The sequence below is a fragment of the Taudactylus pleione genome, unplaced genomic scaffold (assembly GCF_031769625.1).
Source record: "Taudactylus pleione unplaced genomic scaffold, aTauple2 ptg001664l, whole genome shotgun sequence".
NCBI lineage: Eukaryota > Metazoa > Chordata > Amphibia > Anura > Myobatrachidae > Taudactylus > Taudactylus pleione.
This window is the reverse complement of record NW_028286061.1, coordinates 112,712-134,878: the sequence shown is the minus strand read 5'-3', so window position 1 is coordinate 134,878 and position 22,167 is coordinate 112,712. Positions and strand designations below refer to the sequence as shown.

Here is a 22,167-nt window from a genome sequence, read left to right as displayed (position 1 = left end):
TGTGGCCATACTGTATGTAATATGTACGATGCTGGCCATACGGTAAGTGTTCTGTGGCCAAACTGTATGTAATATGTACGATGCTGGCCATACTGTATGTAATATGTATGATGCTGGCCATACTGTATGTAATATGTATGATGCTGGCTATACGGTAGTGTTCTGTGGCCATACTGTATGTAATATGTACGATGTTGGCCATACGGTAAGTGTTCTGTGGCCATACTGTATGTAATATGTACGATACTGGCCATACGGTAAGTGATCTGTGGCCATACTGTATGTAATATGTACGATGCTGGCCATACGGTAAGTGCCCTGTGGCCATACTGTATGTAATATGTACGATGCTGGCCACACGGTAAGTGTTCTGTGGCCATACTGTATGTAATATGTATGATGCTGGCCATACGGTAAGTGTTCTGTGGCGATACTGTATGTAATATGTATGATGCTGGCTATACGGAAAGTGGTCTGTGGCCATACTGTATGTAATATGTATGATGCTGGCTATACGGTAAGTGGTCTGTGGCCATACTGTATGTAATATGTACGATGTTGGCCATACGGTAAGTGTTCCGTGGCCATACTGTGTGTAATATGTACGATGCTGGCCATACGGTAAGTGGTCTGTGGCCATACTGTATGTAATATGTACGATGCTGGCCATACGGTAAATGCTCTGTGGCCATGCTGTATGTAATATGTACGATGCTGGCCATACGGTATGTAATATGTATGATGCTGGCTATACGGTAAGTGGTCTGTGGCCATACTGTATGTAATATGTACGATGTTGGCCATACGGTAAGTGTTCCGTGGCCATACTGTGTGTAATATGTACGATGCTGGCCATACGGTAAGTGGTCTGTGGCCATACTGTATGTAATATGTACGATGCTGGCCATACGGTAAATGCTCTGTGGCCATGCTGTATGTAATATGTACGATGCTGGCCATTCGGTAAGTGCTCTGTGGCCATACTGTATGTAATATGTACGATGCTGGCCATTCGGTAAGTGTTCTGTGGCCATACTGTATGTAATATGTATGATGCTGGCCATACTGTATGTAATATGTACGATGCTGGCCATATGGTAAGTGCCCTGTGGCCATACTGTATGTGACATGTACGATGCTGGCCATACGGTAAGTGTTCTGTGGCCATACTGTATGTAATATGTATGATGCTGGCCATACGGTAAGTGGTCTGTGGCCATACTGTATGTAATATGTATGATGCTGCCTATACGGTAAGTGCTCTGTGGCCATACTGTATGTAATATGTACGATGCTGGCTATACGGTAAGTGGTCTGTGGCCATACTGTATGTAATATGTACGATGCTGGCCATACGGTAAGTGTTCTGTGGCCATACTGTATGTAATATGTATGATGCTGGCTATACGGTAAGTGCCCTGTGGCCATACTGTATGTAATATGTACGATGCTGGCCATACGGTAAGTGCTCTGTGGCCATACTGTATGTAATATGTACGATGCTGGCCATACGGTAAGTGGTCCGTGGCCATACTGTATGTAATATGTACGATGCTGGCCATACGGTAAGTGTTCTGTGGCCATACTGTATGTAATACAGTATGATGTAATATGTACGATGCTGGCCATACGGTAAGTGTTCTGTGGCCATACTGTATGTAATATGTACGATGCTGGCCATACGGTAAGTGTTCTGTGGCCATACTGTATGTAATATGTATGATGCTGGCTATACGGTAAGTGGTCTGTGGCCATACTGTATGTAATATGTATGATGCTGGCCATACGGTAAGTGTTCTGTGGCCATACTGTATGTAATATGTACGATGCTGGCTATACGGTAAGTGGTCTGTGGCCATACTGTATGTAATATGTATGATGCTGGCCATACGGTAAGTGTTCTGTGGCCATACTGTATGTAATATGTACGATGCTGGCTATACGGTAAGTGGTCCGTGGCCATACTGTATGTAATATGTACGATGCTGGCCATACGGTAAGTGTTCTGTGGCCATACTGTATGTAATATGTACGATGCTGGCCATACGGTAAGTGTTCTGTGGCCATACTGTATGTAATATGTAAGATGCTGGCTATACGGTAAGTGGTCTGTGGCCATACTGTATGTAATATGTATGATGCTGGCCATACGGTAAGTGTTCTGTGGCCATACTGTATGTAATATGTACGATGCTGGCCATACTGTATGTAATATGTACGATGCTGGCCATACGGTAAGTGTTCTGTGGCCATACTGTATGTAATATGTATGATGCTGGCCATACGGTAAGTGTTCTGTGGCCATACTGTATGTAATATGTACGATGCTGGCCATACGGTAAGTGGTCTGTGGCCATACTGTATGTAATATGTATTATGCTGGCCATACGGTAAGTGCTCTGTGGCCATACTGTATGTAATATGTACGATGCTGGCCATACGGTAAGTGCTCTGTGGCCATACTGTATGTAATATGTACGATGCTGGCCATACGGTAAGTGCTCTGTGGCCATACTGTATGTAATATGTACGATGCTGGCCATACGGTAAGTGTTCTGTGGCCAAACTGTATGTAATATGTACGATGCTGGCCATACTGTATGTAATATGTATGATGCTGGCCATACTGTATGTAATATGTATGATGCTGGCTATACGGTAGTGTTCTGTGGCCATACTGTATGTAATATGTACGATGTTGGCCATACGGTAAGTGTTCTGTGGCCATACTGTATGTAATATGTACGATACTGGCCATACGGTAAGTGATCTGTGGCCATACTGTATGTAATATGTACGATGCTGGCCATACGGTAAGTGCCCTGTGGCCATACTGTATGTAATATGTACGATGCTGGCCACACGGTAAGTGTTCTGTGGCCATACTGTATGTAATATGTATGATGCTGGCCATACGGTAAGTGTTCTGTGGCGATACTGTATGTAATATGTATGATGCTGGCTATACGGAAAGTGGTCTGTGGCCATACTGTATGTAATATGTATGATGCTGGCTATACGGTAAGTGGTCTGTGGCCATACTGTATGTAATATGTACGATGCTGGCCATACGGTAAGTGTTCTGTGGCCATACTGTATGTAATATGTACGATGCTGGCCATACGGTAAGTGTTCTGTGGCCATACTGTATGTAATATGTACGATGCTGGCCATACGGTAAGTGGTTTGTGGCCATACTGTATGTAATATGTACGATGCTGGCCATACGGTATGTAATATGTATGATGCTGGCCATACGGTAAGTGTTCTGTGGCCATACTGTATGTAATATGTATGATGCTGGCCATACGGTAAGTGGTCTGTGGCCATACTGTATGTAATATGTATGATGCTGGCTATACGGAAAGTGGTCTGTGGCCATACTGTATGTAATATGTACGATGCTGGCTATACGGTAAGTGGTCTGTGGCCATACTGTATGTAATATGTACGATGCTGGCTATACGGTAAGTGCCCTGTGGCCATACTGTATGTAATATGTATGATGCTGGCTATACGGTAAGTGTTCTGTGGTCATACTGTATGTAATATGTATGATGCTGGCCATACGGTAAGTGCTCTGTGGCCATACTGTATGTAATATGTACGATGCTGGCTATACGGTAAGTGGTCTGTGGCCATACTGTATTTAATATGTATGATGCTGGCCATACTGTATGTAATATGTACGATGTTGGCCATACGGTAAGTGTTCTGTGGCCATACTGTATGTAATATGTACGATACTGGCCATACGGTAAGTGCTCTGTGGCCATACTGTATGTAATATGTACGATGCTGGCCATACGGTAAGTGCTCTGTGGCCATACTGTATGTAATATGTATGATGCTGGCCATACGGTAAGTGTTCTGTGGCCATACTGTATGTAATATGTATGATGCTGGCCATACGGTAAGTGTTCTGTGGCCATACTGTATGTAATATGTACGATGCTGGCCATACGGTAAGTGGTTTGTGGCCATACTGTATGTAATATGTACGATGCTGGCCATACGGTAAGTGTTCTGTGGCCATACTGTATGTAATATGTACGATGCTGGCTATACGGTAAGTGCACTGTGGCCATACTGTATGTAATATGTATGAGGCTGGCTATACGGTAAGTGTTCTGTGGTCATACTGTATGTAATATGTATGATGCTGGCCATACGGTAAGTGCTCTGTGGCCATACTGTATGTAATATGTACGATGCTGGCTATACGGTAAGTGGTCTGTGGCCATACTGTATGTAATATGTATGATGCTGGCCATACTGTATGTAATATGTACGATGTTGGCCATACGGTAAGTGTTCTGTGGCCATACTGTATGTAATATGTATGATGCTGGCTATACGTAAGTGGTCTGTGGCCATACTGTATGTAATATGTATGATGCTGGCCATACGGTAAGTGGTCTGTGGCCATACTGTATGTAATCTGTATGATGCTGGCCATACGGTAAGTGGTCTGTGGCCATACTGTATGTAATATGTACGATGCTGGCCATACGGTAAGTGTTCTGTGGCCATACTGTATGTAATATGTACAATGCTGGCCATACTGTAAGTGTTCTGTGGCCATACTGTATGTAATATGTACGATGCTGGCTATACGGTAAGTGCTCTGTGGCCATACTGTATGTAATATGTACGAGGCTGGCCATACGGTAAGTGGTCCGTGGCCATACTGTATGTAATATGTACGATGCTGGCCATACGGTAAGTGTTCTGTGGCCATACAGTATGTAATATGTACGATGCTGGCCATACGGTAAGTGTTCTGTGGCCATACTGTATGTAATATGTATGATGCTGGCTATACGGTAAGTGGTCTGTGGCCATACTGTATGTAATATGTATGATGCTGGCCATACGGTAAGTGGTCTGTGGCCATACTGTATGTAATATGTATGATGCTGGCCATACGGTAAGTGTTCTGTGGCCATACTGTATGTAATATGTACGATGCTGGCTATACGGTAAGTGTTCTGTGGCCATACTGTATGTAATATGTATGATGCTGGCCATACGGTAAGTGTTCTGTGGCCATACTGTATGTAATATGTACGATGCTGGCCATACGGTAAGTGCTCTGTGGCCATACTGTATGCAATATGTACAATGCTGGCTATACGGTAAGTGGTCTGTGGCCATACTGTATGTAATATGTATGATGCTGGCTATACGGTAAGTATTCTGTGGCCATACCGTATGTAATATGTACGATGCTGGCTATACGGTAAGTGCCCTGTGGCCATACTGTATGTAATATGTACGATGCTGGCCATACTGTATGTAATATGTACGATGCTGGCCATACGGTAAGTGGTCTGTGGCCATACTGTATGTAATATGTATTATGCTGGCTATACGGTAAGTGCTCTGTGGCCATACTGTATGTAATATGTACGATGCTGGCCATACTGTATGTAATATGTATGATGCTGGCCATACTGTATGTAATATGTACGATGCTGGCCATACGGTAAGTGTTCTGTGGCCATACTGTATGTAATATGTACGATGCTGGCCATACGGCAAGTGCCCTGTGGCCATACTGTATGTAATATGTACGATGCTGGCCATACGGTAAGTGTTCTGTGGCCATACTGTATGTAATATGTATGATGCTGGCCATACGGTAAGTGTTCTGTGGCCATACTGTATGTAATATGTATGATGCTGGCTATACGGAAAGTGGTCTGTGGCCATACTGTATGTAATATGTATGATGCTGGCTATACGGTAAGTGTTCTGTGGCCATACTGTATGTAATATGTACGATGCTGGCCATACGGTAAGTGTTCTGTGGCCATACTGTATGTAATATGTACGATGCTGGCCATACGGTAAGTGTTCTGTGGCCATACTGTATGTAATATGTACGATGCTGGCCATACGGTAAGTGGTTTGTGGCCATACTGTATGTAATATGTACGATGCTGGCCATACGGTATGTAATATGTATGATGCTGGCCATACGGTAAGTGTTCTGTGGCCATACTGTATGTAATATGTATGATGCTGGCCATACGGTAAGTGGTCTGTGGCCATACTGTATGTAATATGTATGATGCTGGCTATACGGAAAGTGGTCTGTGGCCACACTGTATGTAATATGTACGATGCTGGCTATACGGTAAGTGCCCTGTGGCCATACTGTATGTAATATGTATGATGCTGGCTATACGGTAAGTGTTCTGTGGCCATACTGTATGTAATATGTATGATGCTGGCTATACGGAAAGTGGTCTGTGGCCATACTGTATGTAATATGTACGATGCTGGCTATACGGTAAGTGCCCTGTGGCCATACTGTATGTAATATGTATGATGCTGGCCATACGGTAAGTGCTCTGTGGCCATACTGTATGTAATATGTACGATGCTGGCTATACGGTAAGTGGTCTGTGGCCATACTGTATGTAATATGTATGATGCTGGCCATACTGTATGTAATATGTACGATGTTGGCCATACGGTAAGTGTTCTGTGGCCATACTGTATGTAATATGTACGATACTGGCCATACGGTAAGTGCTCTGTGGCCATACTGTATGTAATATGTACGATGCTGGCTATACGGTAAGTGCTCTGTGGCCATACTGTATGTAATATGTACGATGCTGGCCATACTGTATGTAGTATGTATGATGCTGGCCATACTGTATGTAATATGTACGATGCTGGCTATACGGTAAGTGTTCTGTGGCCATACTGTATGTAATATGTACGATGTTGGCCATACGGTAAGTGTTCTGTGGCCATACTGTATGTAATATGTACGATACTGGCCATACGGTAAGTGCTCTGTGGCCATACTGTATGTAATATGTACGATGCTGGCCATACGGTAAGTGCCCTGTGGCCATACTGTATGTAATATGTACGATGCTGGCCATACGGTAAGTGCTCTGTGGCCATACTGTATGTAATATGTACGATGCTGGCCATACGGTAAGTGCTCTGTGGCCATACTGTATGTAATATGTATGATGCTGGCCATACGGTAAGTGTTCTGTGGCCATACTGTATGTAATATGTATGATGCTGGCCATACGGTAAGTGGTCTGTGGCCATACTGTATGTAATATGTATGATGCTGGCTATACGGAAAGTGGTCTGTGGCCATACTGTATGTAATATGTATGATGCTGGCTATACGGTAAGTGGTCTGTGGCCATACTGTATGTAATACGTACGATGCTGGCCATACGGTAAGTGTTCTGTGGCCATACTGTATGTAATATGTATGATGCTGGCCATACGGTAAGTGCCCTGTGGCCATACTGTATGTAATATGTACGATGCTGGCCATACGGTAAGTGTTCTGTGGCCATACTGTATGTAATATGTACGATGCTGGCTATACGGTAAGTGCACTGTGGCCATACTGTATGTAATATGTATGAGGCTGGCTATACGGTAAGTGTTCTGTGGTCATACTGTATGTAATATGTATGATGCTGGCCATACGGTAAGTGCTCTGTGGCCATACTGTATGTAATATGTACGATGCTGGCTATACGGTAAGTGGTCTGTGGCCATACTGTATGTAATATGTATGATGCTGGCCATACTGTATGTAATATGTACGATGTTGGCCATACGGTAAGTGTTCTGTGGCCATACTGTATGTAATATGTATGATGCTGGCTATACGGTAAGTGGTCTGTGGCCATACTGTATGTAATATGTATGATGCTGGCCATACGGTAAGTGGTCTGTGGCCATACTGTATGTAATATGTATGATGCTGGTCATACGGTAAGTGGTCTGTGGCCATACTGTATGTAATATGTACGATGCTGGCCATACGGTAAGTGTTCTGTGGCCATACTGTATGTAATATGTACAATGCTGGCCATACGGTAAGTGTTCTGTGGCCATACTGTATGTAATATGTACGATGCTGGCTATACGGTAAGTGCTCTGTGGCCATACTGTATGTAATATGTACGAGGCTGGCCATACGGTAAGTGGTCCGTGGCCATACTGTATGTAATATGTACGATGCTGGCCATACGGTAAGTGTTCTGTGGCCATACAGTATGTAATATGTACGATGCTGGCCATACGGTAAGTGTTCTGTGGCCATACTGTATGTAATATGTATGATGCTGGCTATACGGTAAGTGGTCTGTGGCCATACTGTATGTAATATGTATGATGCTGGCCATACGGTAAGTGGTCTGTGGCCATACTGTATGTAATATGTATGATGCTGGCCATACGGTAAGTGTTCTGTGGCCATACTGTATGTAATATGTACGATGCTGGCTATACGGTAAGTGTTCTGTGGCCATACTGTATGTAATATGTATGATGCTGGCCATACGGTAAGTGTTCTGTGGCCATACTGTATGTAATATGTACGATGCTGGCCATACGGTAAGTGCTCTGTGGCCATACTGTATGCAATATGTACAATGCTGGCTATACGGTAAGTGGTCTGTGGCCATACTGTATGTAATATGTATGATGCTGGCCATACTGTATGTAATATGTACGATGCTGGCCATACGGTAAGTGGTCTGTGGCCATACTGTATGTAATATGTATTATGCTGGCTATACGGTAAGTGCTCTGTGGCCATACTGTATGTAATATGTACGATGCTGGCCATACTGTATGTAATATGTATGATGCTGGCCATACTGTATGTAATATGTACGATGCTGGCCATACGGTAAGTGTTCTGTGGCCATACTGTATGTAATATGTACGATGCTGGCCATACGGCAAGTGCCCTGTGGCCATACTGTATGTAATATGTACGATGCTGGCCATACGGTAAGTGTTCTGTGGCCATACTGTATGTAACATGTATGATGCTGGCCATACGGTAAGTGTTCTGTGGCCATACTGTATGTAATATGTATGATGCTGGCTATACGGAAAGTGGTCTGTGGCCATACTGTATGTAATATGTATGATGCTGGCTATACGGTAAGTGGTCTGTGGCCATACTGTATGTAATATGTACGATGCTGGCCATACGGTAAGTGTTCTGTGGCCATACTGTATGTAATATGTACGATGCTGGCCATACGGTAAGTGGTTTGTGGCCATACTGTATGTAATATGTACGATGCTGGCCATACGGTATGTAATATGTATGATGCTGGCCATACGGTAAGTGTTCTGTGGCCATACTGTATGTAATATGTATGATGCTGGCCATACGGTAAGTGGTCTGTGGCCATACTGTATGTAATATGTATGATGCTGGCTATACGGAAAGTGGTCTGTGGCCACACTGTATGTAATATGTACGATGCTGGCTATACGGTAAGTGCCCTGTGGCCATACTGTATGTAATATGTATGATGCTGGCTATACGGTAAGTGTTCTGTGGCCATACTGTATGTAATATGTATGATGCTGGCTATACGGAAAGTGGTCTGTGGCCATACTGTATGTAATATGTACGATGCTGGCTATACGGTAAGTGCCCTGTGGCCATACTGTATGTAATATGTATGATGCTGGCCATACAGTAAGTGCTCTGTGGCCATACTGTATGTAATATGTACGATGCTGGCTATACGGTAAGTGGTCTGTGGCAATACTGTATGTAATATGTATGATGCTGGCCATACTGTATGTAATATGTACGATGTTGGCCATACGGTAAGTGTTCTGTGGCCATACTGTATGTAATATGTACGATACTGGCCATACGGTAAGTGCTCTGTGGCCATACTGTATGTAATATGTACGATGCTGGCCATACGGTAAGTGGTCTGTGGCCATACTGTATGTAATATGTATTATGCTGGCTATACGGTAAGTGCTCTGTGGCCATACTGTATGTAATATGTACGATGCTGGCCATACTGTATGTAGTATGTATGATGCTGGCCATACTGTATGTAATATGTACGATGCTGGCCATACGGTAAGTGTTCTGTGGCCATACTGTATGTAATATGTACGATGTTGGCCATACGGTAAGTGTTCTGTGGCCATACTGTATGTAATATGTACGATACTGGCCATACGGTAAGTGCTCTGTGGCCATACTGTATGTAATATGTACGATGCTGGCCATACGGTAAGTGCCCTGTGGCCATACTGTATGTAATATGTACGATGCTGGCCATACGGTAAGTGCTCTGTGGCCATACTGTATGTAATATGTATGATGCTGGCCATACGGTAAGTGTTCTGTGGCCATACTGTATGTAATATGTATGATGCTGGCAATACGGTAAGTGGTCTGTGGCCATACTGTATGTAATATGTACGATGCTGGCCATACGGTAAGTGTTCTGTGGCCATACTGTATGTAATATGTATGATGCTGGCTATACGGTAAGTGGTCTGTGGCCATACTGTATGTAATATGTATGATGCTGGCCATACGGTAAGTGGTCTGTGGCCATACTGTATGTAATATGTATGATGCTGGCCATACGGTAAGTGGTCTGTGGCCATACTGTATGTAATATGTACGATGCTGGCCATACGGTAATTGGTCTGTGGCCATACTGTATGTAATATGTATGATGCTGGCCATACGGTAAGTGCTCTGTGGCCATACTGTATGTAATATGTACGATGCTGGCCATACGGTAAGTGTTCTGTGGCCATACTGTATGTAATATGTACGATGCTGGCCATACGGTAAGTGTTCTGTGGCCATACTGTATGTAATATGTATGATGCTGGCCATACGGTAAGTGGTCTGTGGCCATACTGTATGTAATATGTATTATGCTGGCTATACGGTAAGTGCTCTGTGGCCATACTGTATGTAATATGTATGATGCTGGCCATACGGTAAGTGTTCTGTGGCCATACTGTATGTAATATGTATGATGCTGGCCATACGGTAAGTGGTCTGTGGCCATACTGTATGTAATATGTATGATGCTGGCTATACGGAAAGTGGTCTGTGGCCATACTGTATGTAATATGTACGATGCTGGCCATACGGTAAGTGGTCTGTGGCCATACTGTATGTAATATGTATTATGCTGGCTATACGGTAAGTGCTCTGTGGCCATACTGTATGTAATATGTACGATGCTGGCCATACTGTATGTAATATGTATGATGCTGGCCATACTGTATGTAATATGTACGATGCTGGCCATACGGTAAGTGTTCTGTGGCCATACTGTATGTAATATGTACCATGCTGGCCATACGGCAAGTGCCCTGTGGCCATACTGTATGTAATATGTACGATGCTGGCCATACGGTAAGTGTTCTGTGGCCATACTGTATGTAATATGTATGATGCTGGCCATACGGTAAGTGTTCTGTGGCCATACTGTATGTAATATGTATGATGCTGGCTATACGGAAAGTGGTCTGTGGCCATACTGTATGTAATATGTATGATGCTGGCTATACGGTAAGTGGTCTGTGGCCATACTGTATGTAATATGTACGATGCTGGCCATACGGTAAGTGTTCTGTGGCCATACTGTATGTAATATGTACGATGCTGGCCATACGGTAAGTGGTTTGTGGCCATACTGTATGTAATATGTACGATGCTGGCCATACGGTATGTAATATGTATGATGCTGGCCATACGGTAAGTGTTCTGTGGCCATACTGTATGTAATATGTATGATGCTGGCCATACGGTAAGTGGTCTGTGGCCATACTGTATGTAATATGTATGATGCTGGCTATACGGAAAGTGGTCTGTGGCCACACTGTATGTAATATGTACGATGCTGGCTATACGGTAAGTGCCCTGTGGCCATACTGTATGTAATATGTATGATGCTGGCTATACGGTAAGTGGTCTGTGGCCATACTGTATGTAATATGTACGATGCTGGCCATACGGTAAGTGTTCTGTGGCCATACTGTATGTAATATGTATGATGCTGGCTATACGGTAAGTGGTCTGTGGCCATACTGTATGTAATATGTATGATGCTGGCCATACGGTAAGTGGTCTGTGGCCATACTGTATGTAATATGTATGATGCTGGCCATACGGTAAGTGGTCTGTGGCCATACTGTATGTAATATGTACGATGCTGGCCATACGGTAATTGGTCTGTGGCCATACTGTATGTAATATGTATGATGCTGGCCATACGGTAAGTGCTCTGTGGCCATACTGTATGTAATATGTACGATGCTGGCCATACGGTAAGTGTTCTGTGGCCATACTGTATGTAATATGTACGATGCTGGCCATACGGTAAGTGTTCTGTGGCCATACTGTATGTAATATGTACGATGCTGGCCATACGGTAAGTGGTCTGTGGCCATACTGTATGTAATATGTATTATGCTGGCTATACGGTAAGTGCTCTGTGGCCATACTGTATGTAATATGTACGATGCTGGCCATACGGTAAGTGTTCTGTGGCCAAACTGTATGTAATATGTACGATGCTGGCCATACTGTATGTAATATGTATGATGCTGGCCATACTGTATGTAATATGTACGATGCTGGCCATACAGTAAGTGCCCTGTGGCCATACTGTATGTAATATGTACGATGCTGGCCATACGGTAAGTGCTCTGTGGCCATACTGTATGTAATATGTATGATGCTGGCCATACGGTAAGTGTTCTGTGGCCATACAGTATGTAATATGTATGATGCTGGCCATACGGTAAGTGGTCTGTGGCCATACTGTATGTAATATGTATGATGCTGGCTATACGGAAAGTGGTCTGTGGCCATACTGTATGTAATATGTACGATGCTGGCCATACGGTAAGTGGTCTGTGGCCATACTGTATGTAATATGTATTATGCTGGCTATACGGTAAGTGCTCTGTGGCCATACTGTATGTAATATGTACGATGCTGGCCATACTGTATGTAATATGTATGATGCTGGCCATACTGTATGTAATATGTACGATGCTGGCCATACGGTAAGTGTTCTGTGGCCATACTGTATGTAATATGTACGATGCTGGCCATACGGCAAGTGCCCTGTGGCCATACTGTATGTAATATGTACGATGCTGGCCATACGGTAAGTGTTCTGTGGCCATACTGTATGTAATATGTATGATGCTGGCTATACGGTAAGTGGTCTGTGGCCATACTGTATGTAATATGTATGATGCTGGCTATACGGTAAGTGGTCTGTGGCCATACTGTATGTAATATGTACGATGCTGGCCATACGGTAAGTGTTCTGTGGCCATACTGTATGTAATATGTACGATGCTGGCCATACGGTAAGTGGTCTGTGGCCATACTGTATGTAATATGTACGATGCTGGCCATACGGTATGTAATATGTATGATGCTGGCCATACGGTAAGTGTTCTGTGGCCATACTGTATGTAATATGTATGATGCTGGCCATACGGTAAGTGTTCTGTGGCCATACTGTATGTAATATGTATGATGCTGGCTATACGGAAAGTGGTCTGTGGCCACACTGTATGTAATATGTACGATGCTGGCTATACGGTAAGTGCCCTGTGGCCATACTGTATGTAATATGTATGATGCTGGCTATACGGTAAGTGTTCTGTGGCCATACTGTATGTAATATGCATGATGCTGGCCATACGGTAAGTGCTCTGTGGCCATACTGTATGTAATATGTACGATGCTGGCTATACGGTAAGTGGTCTGTGGCCATACTGTATGTAATATGTACGATGCTGGCCATACTGTATGTAATATGTATGATGCTGGCCATACTGTATGTAATATGTACGATGCTGGCCATACGGCAAGTGCCCTGTGGCCATACTGTATGTAATATGTATGATGCTGGCCATACGGTAAGTGTTCTGTGGCCATACTGTATGTAATATGTATGATGCTGGCCATACGGTAAGTGTTCTGTGGCCATACTGTATGTAATATGTATGATGCTGGCTATACGGAAAGTGGTTTGTGGCCATACTGTATGTAATATGTACGATGCTGGCCATACGGTATGTAATATGTATGATGCTGGCCATACGGTAAGTGTTCTGTGGCCATACTGTATGTAATATGTATGATGCTGGCCATACGGTAAGTGGTCTGTGGCCATACTGTATGTAATATGTATGATGCTGGCTATACGGAAAGTGGTCTGTGGCCACACTGTATGTAATATGTACGATGCTGGCTATACGGTAAGTGCCCTGTGGCCATACTGTATGTAATATGTATGATGCTGGCTATACGGTAAGTGGTCTGTGGCCATACTGTATGTAATATGTACGATGCTGGCCATACGGTAAGTGTTCTGTGGCCATACTGTATGTAATATGTATGATGCTGGCTATACGGTAAGTGCCCTGTGGCCATACTGTATGTAATATGTATGATGCTGGCCATACGGTAAGTGCTCTGTGGCCATACTGTATGTAATATGTACGATGCTGGCTATACGGTAAGTGGTCTGTGGCCATACTGTATGTAATATGTACGATGCTGGCCATACTGTATGTAATATGTATGATGCTGGCCATACTGTATGTAATATGTACGATGCTGGCCATACAGTAAGTGCCCTGTGGCCATACTGTATGTAATATGTACGATGCTGGCCATACGGTAAGTGCTCTGTGGCCATACTGTATGTAATATGTATGATGCTGGCCATACGGTAAGTGTTCTGTGGCCATACTGTATGTAATATGTATGATGCTGGCCATACGGTAAGTGGTCTATAGCCATACTGTATGTAATATGTATGATGCTGGCTATACGGAAAGTGGTCTGTGGCCATACTGTATGTAATATGTACGATGCTGGCCATACGGTAAGTGGTCTGTGGCCATACTGTATGTAATATGTATTATGCTGGCTATACGGTAAGTGCTCTGTGGCCATACTGTATGTAATATGTACGATGCTGGCCATACTGTATGTAATATGTATGATGCTGGCCATACTGTATGTAATATGTACGATGCTGGCCATACGGTAAGTGTTCTGTGGCCATACTGTATGTAATATGTACGATGCTGGCCATACGGCAAGTGCCCTGTGGCCATACTGTATGTAATATGTACGATGCTGGCCATACGGTAAGTGTTCTGTGGCCATACTGTATGTAATATGTATGATGCTGGCCATACGGTAAGTGTTCTGTGGCCATACTGTATGTAATATGTATGATGCTGGCTATACGGAAAGTGGTCTGTGGCCATACTGTATGTAATATGTATGATGCTGGCTATACGGTAAGTGGTCTGTGGCCATACTGTATGTAATATGTACGATGCTGGCCATACGGTAAGTGTTCTGTGGCCATACTGTATGTAATATGTACGATGCTGGCCATACGGTAAGTGGTTTGTGGCCATACTGTATGTAATATGTACGATGCTGGCCATACGGTATGTAATATGTATGATGCTGGCCATACGGTAAGTGTTCTGTGGCCATACTGTATGTAATATGTATGATGCTGGCCATACGGTAAGTGTTCTGTGGCCATACTGTATGTAATATGTATGATGCTGGCTATACGGAAAGTGGTCTGTGGCCATACTGTATGTAATATGTATGATGCTGGCTATACGGTAAGTGTTCTGTGGCCATACTGTATGTAATATGTATGATGCTGGCTATACGGAAAGTGGTCTGTGGCCATACTGTATGTAATATGTACGATGCTGGCTATACGGTAAGTGCCCTGTGGCCATACTGTATGTAATATGTATGATGCTGGCCATACGGTAAGTGCTCTGTGGCCATACTGTATGTAATATGTACGATGCTGGCTATACGGTAAGTGGTCTGTGGCCATACTGTATGTAATATGTATGATGCTGGCCATACTGTATGTAATATGTACGATGTTGGCCATACGGTAAGTGTTCTGTGGCCATACTGTATGTAATATGTACGATACTGGCCATACGGTAAGTGCTCTGTGGCCATACTGTATGTAATATGTACGATGCTGGCCATACGGTAAGTGGTCTGTGGCCATACTGTATGTAATATGTATTATGCTGGCTATACGGTAAGTGCTCTGTGGCCATACTGTATGTAATATGCACGATGCTGGCCATACTGTATGTAGTATGTATGATGCTGGCCATACTGTATGTAATATGTACGATGCTGGCCATACGGTAAGTGTTCTGTGGCCATACTGTATGTAATATGTACGATGTTGGCCATACGGTAAGTGTTCTGTGGCCATACTGTATGTAATATGTACGATACTGGCCATACGGTAAGTGCTCTGTGGCCATACTGTATGTAATATGTATGATGCTGGCCATACGGTAAGTGCCCTGTGGCCATACTGTATGTAATATGTACGATGCTGGCCATACGGTAAGTGCTCTGTGGCCATACTGTATGTAATATGTATGATGCTGGCCATACGGTAAGTGTTCTGTGGCCATACTGTATGTAATATGTATGATGCTGGCAATACGGTAAGTGGTCTGTGGCCATACTGTATGTAATATTTACGATGCTGGCCATACGGTAAGTGTTCTGTGGCCATACTGTATGTAATATGTATGATGCTGGCTATACGGTAAGTGGTCTGTGGCCATACTGTATGTAATATGTATGATGCTGGCCATACGGTAAGTGGTCTGTGGCCATACTGTATGTAATATGTATGATGCTGGCCATACGGTAAGTGGTCTGTGGCCATACTGTATGTAATATGTACGATGCTGGCCATACGGTAATTGGTCTGTGGCCATACTGTATGTAATATGTATGATGCTGGCCATACGGTAAGTGCTCTGTGGCCATACTGTATGTAATATGTACGATGCTGGCCATACGGTAAGTGTTCTGTGGCCATACTGTATGTAATATGTACGATGCTGGCCATACGGTAAGTGTTCTGTGGCCATACTGTATGTAATATGTACGATGCTGGCCATACGGTAAGTGGTCTGTGGCCATACTGTATGTAATATGTATTATGCTGGCTATACGGTAAGTGCTCTGTGGCCATACTGTATGTAATATGTACGATGCTGGCCATACGGTAAGTGTTCTGTGGCCAAACTGTATGTAATATGTACGATGCTGGCCATACTGTATGTAATATGTATGATGCTGGCCATACTGTATGTAATATGTACGATGCTGGCCATACAGTAAGTGCCCTGTGGCCATACTGTATGTAATATGTACGATGCTGGCCATACTGTATGTAATATGTATGATGCTGGCTATACGGTAAGTGCTCTGTGGCCATACTGTATGTAATATGTACGATGCTGGCCATACGGTAAGTGTTCTGTGGCCATACTGTATGTAATATGTACGATGCTGGCCATACGGTAAGTGCTCTGTGGCCATACTGTATGTAATATGTATGATGCTGGCTATACGGTAAGTGCTCTGTGGCCATACTGTATGTAATATGTACGATGCTGGCCATACTGTATGTAATATGTATGATGCTGGCTATACGGTAAGTGCTCTGTGGCCATACTGTATGTAATATGTACGATGCTGGCCATACGGTAAGTGTTCTGTGGCCAAACTGTATGTAATATGTACGATGCTGGCCATACTGTATGTAATATGTACGATGCTGGCCATACGGTAAGTGTTCTGTGGCCAAACTGTATGTAATATGTACGATGCTGGCCATACTGTATGTAATATGTACGATGCTGGCCATACGGTAAGTGCTCTGTGGCCATACTGTATGTAATATGTATGATGCTGGCCATACGGTAAGTGTTCTGTGGCCATACTGTATGTAATATGTATGATGCTGGCCATACGGTAAGTGGTCTGTGGCCATACTGTATGTAATATGTACGATGCTGGCCATACGGTAAGTGCTCTGTGGCCATACTGTATGCAATATGTATGATGCTGGCCATACGGTAAGTGTTCTGTGGCCATACTGTATGTAATATGTATGATGCTGGCCATGCGGTAAGTGCTCTGTGGCCATACTGTATGTAATATGTATGATGCTGGCTATACGGAAAGTGGTCTGTGGCCATACTGTATGTAATATGTATGATGCTGGCTATACGGTAAGTGGTCTGTGGCCATACTGTATGTAATATGTACGATGCTGGCCATACGGTAAGTGTTCTGTGGCCATACTGTATGTAATATGTACGATGCTGGCCATACGGTAAGTGTTCTGTGGCCATACTGTATGTAATATGTACGATGCTGGCCATACGGAAAGTGGTTTGTGGCCATACTGTATGTAATATGTACGATGCTGGCCATACGGTAAGTGCTCTGTGGCCATACTGTATGTAATATGTACGATGCTGGCCATACGGTAAGTGCTCTGTGGCCATACTGTATGTAATATGTACGATGCTGGCCATACGGTAAGTGCTCTGTGGCCATACTGTATGTAATATGTACGATGCTGGCCATACGGTAAGTGCTCTGTGGCCATACTGTATGTAATATGTACGATGCTGGCCATACAGTAAGTGTTCTGTAGCCATACTGTATGTAATATGTACGATGCTGGCTATACGGTAAGTGTTCTGTGGTCATACTGTATGTAATATGTACGATGCTGGCCATACGGTAAGTGCTCTGTGGCCATACTGTATGTAATAAGTATGATGCTGGCTATACGGTAAGTGTTCTGTGGTCATACTGTATGTAATATGTACGATGCTGGCCATACGGTAAGTGGTCTGTGGCCATACTGTATGTAATATGTACGATGCTGGCTATACGGTAAGTGGTCTGTGGCCATACTGTATGTAATATGTATGATGCTGGCCATAATAAGTGTTCTGTGGCCATAATGTATGTAATATGTACGATGCTGGCCATACGGTAAGTGTTCTGTGGCCATACTGTATGTAATATGTATGATGCTGGCTATACGGTAAGTTGTCTGTGGCCATACTGTATGTAATATGTATGATGCTGGCCATACGGTAAGTGCTCTGTGGCCATACTGTATGTAATATGTACGATGCTGGCCATACTGTATGTAATATGTATGATGCTGGCTATACGGTAAGTGGTCTGTGGCCATACTGTATGTAATATGTACGATGCTGGCCATACTGTATGTAATATGTATGATGCTGGCTATACGGTAAGTGCTCTGTGGCCATACTGTATGTAATATGTATGATGCTGGCTATACGGTAAGTGTTCTGTGGCCATACTGTATGTAATATGTACAATGCTGGCCATACTGTATGTAATATGTATGATGCTGGCTATACGGTAAGTGGTCTGTGGCCATACTGTATGTAATATGTATGATGCTGGCCATACGGTAAGTGCTCTGTGGCCATACTGTATGTAATATGTACGATGCTGGCCATACAGTAAGTGTTCTGTAGCCATACTGTATGTAATATGTACGATGCTGGCTATACGGTAAGTGTTCTGTGGTCATACTGTATGTAATATGTACGATGCTGGCCATACGGTAAGTGCTCTGTGGCCATACTGTATGTAATATGTATGATGCTGGCTATACGGTAAGTGTTCTGTGGTCATACTGTATGTAATATGTACGATGCTGGCCATACGGTAAGTGGTCTGTGGCCATACTGTATGTAATATGTACGATGCTGGCTATACGGTAAGTGGTCTGTGGCCATACTGTATGTAATATGTATGATGCTGGCCATACGGTAAGTGTTCTGTGGCCATAATGTATGTAATATGTACGATGCTGGCCATACGGTAAGTGTTCTGTGGCCATACTGTATGTAATATGTATGATGCTGGCTATACGGTAAGTTGTCTGTGGCCATACTGTATGTAATATGTATGATGCTGGCCATACGGTAAGTGCTCTGTGGCCATACTGTATGTAATATGTACGATGCTGGCCATACTGTATGTAATATGTATGATGCTGGCTATACGGTAAGTGGTCTGTGGCCATACTGTATGTAATATGTACGATGCTGGCCATACTGTATGTAATATGTATGATGCTGGCTATACGGTAAGTGCTCTGTGGCCATACTGTATGTAATATGTATGATGCTGGCTATACGGTAAGTGTTCTGTGGCCATACTGTATGTAATATGTACAATGCTGGCCATACTGTATGTAATATGTATGATGCTGGCTATACGGTAAGTGGTCTGTGGCCATACTGTATGTAATATGTATGATGCTGGCCATACGGTAAGTGCTCTGTGGCCATACTGTATGCCAGTCATCCATTCATGGGGGTGAAATGTTGGAGGTGCGATGTTCCTCCCCTATACATACCAAGACCTTCAGTTAGTCTCTAGGTTTCATATCTCTCACCCATAAATCATCACTTCATAATCCATACAAGTCATCAATTATATCTGACCGATCCTCACCAGCCTCTATAGATCCTGACCAGCGATCCACCATCTTCTGGATAACAATTTCAAAAAGTTCCCCATCTCTCAGTGCCCTGGAGTAAAGAAAGAAGCAACATGAAGATAAATGGGGAGAGGGCCGACGGGGGGCGGGGAAAGACTGAGAGGGCCGACGGGGGGCGGGGAAAGACTGAGAGGGCCGACGGGGGGGGGGGGGGGCGGGAGAGACTGAGAGGGCCGACGGGGGGGGGGGGGGGGGGGGGGCGGGGAGGCTGAGGGGCGTGGGGGGGGGGGCGGGAGAGACTGAGAGGGCCGATGGGGGGTGGAGGCGCGGGAGAGACTGAGAGGGCCGACGGGGGGGGGGGGGGGGCCGGGAGAGGGGCGGAGGGTAGAGACTCGAGAGGGGCCGACGAGACTGAGAGGGCCGACGGGTAGAGACTGAGAGGGCCGACGGGTAGAGACTGAGAGGGCCGACGGGTAGAGACTGAGAGGGCCGACGGGTAGAGACTGAGAGGGCCGACGGGTAGAGACTGAGAGGGCCGACGGGTAGAGACTGAGAGGGCCGACGGGTAGAGACTGAGAGGGCCGACGGGGGGGGGGGGGCGGGGAGAGACAGAGGGCCGACGGGGGGCGCGGGGAGAGACTGAGAGGGCCGACGGGGGGGGGGGGTGGGGAGAGACTGAGAGGGCCGACGGGGGGGGGGCGGGAGAGACTGAGAGGGCCGACGGGGGGGGGGGGGGCCGGGAGAGACTGAGAGGGCCGACGGGGGGGGGGCGGGAGAGACTGAGAGGGCCGACGGGGGGGGGGGGGGGGGCGGGAGAGACTGAGAGGGCCGACGGGGGGGGGCCGGGAGAGACTGAGAGGGCCGAGACGGGGGGGGCCGGGAGAGACTGAGAGGGCCGACGGGGGGGGGGGGCCGGGAGAGACAGAGGGCCGACGGGGGGGGGGGGCGGGAGAGACTGAGAGGGCCGACGGGGGGGGGCGGGGAGAGACTGAGGGCCGACGGGGGGGGGGGGCGGGGAGAGACAGAGGGCCGACGGGGGGCGGGGAGAGACAGAGGGCCGACGGGGGGGGCGGGGAGAGACTGAGAGGGCCAACGGGTAGAGACTGAGAGGGCCGACGGGGGGGGCGGGGAGAGACTGAGAGGGCCGACGGGTAGACACTGAGAGGGCCGACGGGGGGGGGGCGGGGAGAGACTGAGAGGGCCGACGGGGGGGGGGGGCGGGGAGAGACTGAGAGGGCCGACGGGTAGAGACTGAGAGGGCCGACGGGGGGGCGCGGGGAGAGACTGAGAGGGCCGAGGGGGGGGGCGGGGAGAGACTGAGAGGGCCAACGGGTAGAGACTGAGAGGGCCGACGGGGGGGGGGCGGGGAGAGACTGAGAGGGCCGACGGGAAGAGACTGAGAGGGCCGACGGGGGGGGGGGCGGGGAGAGACTGAGAAGGCCGACAGGGGGGGGGGGGGCGGGGAGAGACTGAGAGGGCCGACGGGGGGGGGCGGGGAGAGACTGAGAGGGCCGACGGGTAGAGACTGAGAGGGCCGACGGGGGGGCGCGGGGAGAGACTGAGAGGGCCGACGGGGGGGGGGGGGGGCGGGAGAGACTGAGAGGGCCGACGGGGGGGGGGGCCGGGAGAGACTGAGAGGGCCGACGGGGGGGGGGCCGGGAGAGACTGAGAGGGCCGACGGGGGGGGGGGGGGCCGGGAGAGACAGAGGGCCGACGGGGGGGGGGGGGGCGGGAGAGACTGAGAGGGCCGACGGGGGGGGGGGGCGGGGAGAGACTGAGGGCCGACGGGGGGGGGGGGGGCGGGGAGAGACTGAGGGCCGACGGGGGGGGGGGGGGGGGGGGGGGGAGAGAGACAGAGGGCCGACGGGGGGGGCGGGGAGAGACTGAGAGGGCCAACGGGTAGAGACTGAGAGGGCCGACGGGGGGGGCGGGGAGAGACTGAGAGGGCCGACGGGTAGAC

General features: G+C 46.2%; 1 protein-coding gene across 2 annotated transcripts in view; it reads right to left on the bottom strand.

Moving 5' to 3' along the window:
* Positions 1-22,167, bottom strand: part of NEURL4 (neuralized E3 ubiquitin protein ligase 4) — a 288,408-nt gene that overhangs the window by 156,609 nt on the left and 109,632 nt on the right. For both annotated transcript variants that reach the window (XM_088464392.1, XM_088464393.1), the window contains exon 12: positions 20,222-20,298. In XM_088464392.1, coding sequence (XP_088320518.1) covers positions 20,222-20,298 — 77 coding nt within the window. The remainder of the gene's footprint in view (positions 1-20,221; positions 20,299-22,167) is intronic.